Genomic DNA, 1,913 nt, shown 5'->3' with positions numbered 1-1,913 from the left:
AATAAATAACATGTCAAGGTCAAAGATCACCAAGGTCAAATCAAGGAAATTGATAAACTCTCATTTTCTTTTTAGCTTCTAAGAAGATGCATGAGATATAGAAAAAAGAAAAAAGAAAAAAAAATATGAAGCCTTGTAACAACCTATTTGATTTTATCAAAAGCCCATGATTTCAGATTTCCCTATTGAACTAGAAATATGAACAGCTCGAAGTGATAAACGGTCCAGAAAAAGTTGAAAAGCTTTTCTTAGGCTTCATTTGAAACGGCTTTCTTACTATTTCTTAAAAGTAATTTTTCAGTATAAAAATTAAAATTTTTGTATTAGAAAGTGATTTTAAGAAGCAATAAGAAAACCGTCACAAGCGAAGCCTTAGTGGCAAAGGTTGAATTACAATGCATTGTATATACTCTTCCAGAAACCAACAAGACATGACCATATACTTGTTCAAATACATTCAGACAAAGGAACCATCAAAAATGGCAAATGATATTTTCTGATGTTAGTTCAGTGCAGCAATGCATTGACATGAGTGGTTAAGGACCACTTCAACGAGACAGACAGTAATAATCAAAATTTTAAACTTCGGATGACTACAAAAACACAGGAGTATTTTACACCATCATTGTCTATAGAAAACTACGGCAAAATACAACAAAAGGGCCAATTAACGCTGTTTTGAGTATGGAAGAAGGCAGTCATACATCCTACCCATGCGCGAAATAACGGCGAGTTTGTGATCAATCTGCACTTCTGTCTTCATTAGCTTAATAATATCCTGTCTCAGCCTGCACCCAAATAAAATAAAAAGAGTTATGAAGCTAAAATTTCCAATCCAACCACATACAAACACCTTCATTGAACTAGAAAGATCTGATAACTTCTCATGTTCACTTTGCTTCAAGCTTTTCCTTTTCTAATGTTCCTTGTTTTGAAGATAAACAGTTTGCTTCACAGAGGCCAAGATTGATGAATGTGATGAATAGTGGATCCTGCAATAAGCTTTGGAAGCTCCACGGTACCTTTGAGATTTTATCTCTTGTTGATGGCTTCTTTCGTTTCAAGTTCAAAAGTGTCGAGCATATGAAAATGATATGTAACGGAGGGCCTAAGTTCCTCAATGAGCAACTAGTTATGTTAAGAAACAACCACCTAACTTCATTCCGGTTAAGGAGGAATTTAGAGTATCCACCTAGATCAAGTTATCAAATCTTCTTTTATATTGTTGGACCAAAACTAATATATCTAAAATTGTCAGTAAGATTAGTAACCCCTTACGATTGATCCTTTGATGACTTCTAAATCTCAACGAACCTTAGTTGGAGTTAGTATATTGATCGCCTACTTTGTTTTTTAAGATAATATTTTATCTCCTTAAATAAGAAATAATTTGTTCAAACTAAGATTTAAGAATGGAACCAAAGATCTAAGAATGGAAGCCTGCACCATGTAATGGTTCTAAATATGCTTACTCAAAAGTTCCTCGACTGTCAAATGGCACACTTAACTAAGGTTGTGTAGGAGTACAAGTAGTAGTCATTTTTTGCTTCGGGTGAAAGTTCTAAGGTGATTATCTTTTGTTCTCCTCTCATTTTTAACCATCATCTCCTTAATCCAGATCTCAATTTTACCAAATCTCCTTCTGATAAATGTCATGCTTCTCCCTCTAATGTGTCAAATAGTAAATCATTGAATGACGATTCTAAATCCCATCACATTCTCCATAATTCTCTGGAAAATACTATTAAGGATGAAGATCCAAAAGTGCTTTGTTAGAAAATGATATTCAATAAAGGTGGATGAGATATTTTGCTAAATTTTCAATAAAGATTGTAAGAATATGATTGACATTAGTGACCTTAGCACCCTAAATAAAAATAAAAAATAGGTTTAGCTGTTTAAGTTTTTTTTTT

General features: G+C 33.1%; 1 protein-coding gene across 1 annotated transcript in view; it reads right to left on the bottom strand.

Annotated features, from left to right (window-relative positions):
- Positions 1–475: 475 nt before the first annotated feature.
- Positions 476–1,913, bottom strand: part of LOC110098672 (protein DGS1, mitochondrial) — a 91,753-nt gene continuing 90,315 nt past the window's right edge. The window contains exon 14 of the mRNA XM_020825574.2: positions 476–788. Within this exon, the coding sequence (XP_020681233.1) occupies positions 668–788 (121 nt within the window). The 3' untranslated portion in view covers positions 476–667. The remainder of the gene's footprint in view (positions 789–1,913) is intronic.

The sequence above is a fragment of the Dendrobium catenatum genome, unplaced genomic scaffold (genome assembly GCF_001605985.2).
Source record: "Dendrobium catenatum unplaced genomic scaffold, ASM160598v2 fragScaff_scaffold_860, whole genome shotgun sequence".
NCBI classification, from domain to species: Eukaryota; Viridiplantae; Streptophyta; class Magnoliopsida; order Asparagales; family Orchidaceae; genus Dendrobium; species Dendrobium catenatum.
The sequence above is the reverse complement of the archived record's forward strand: the minus strand, read 5'-3'. Positions and strand labels throughout refer to the sequence as shown.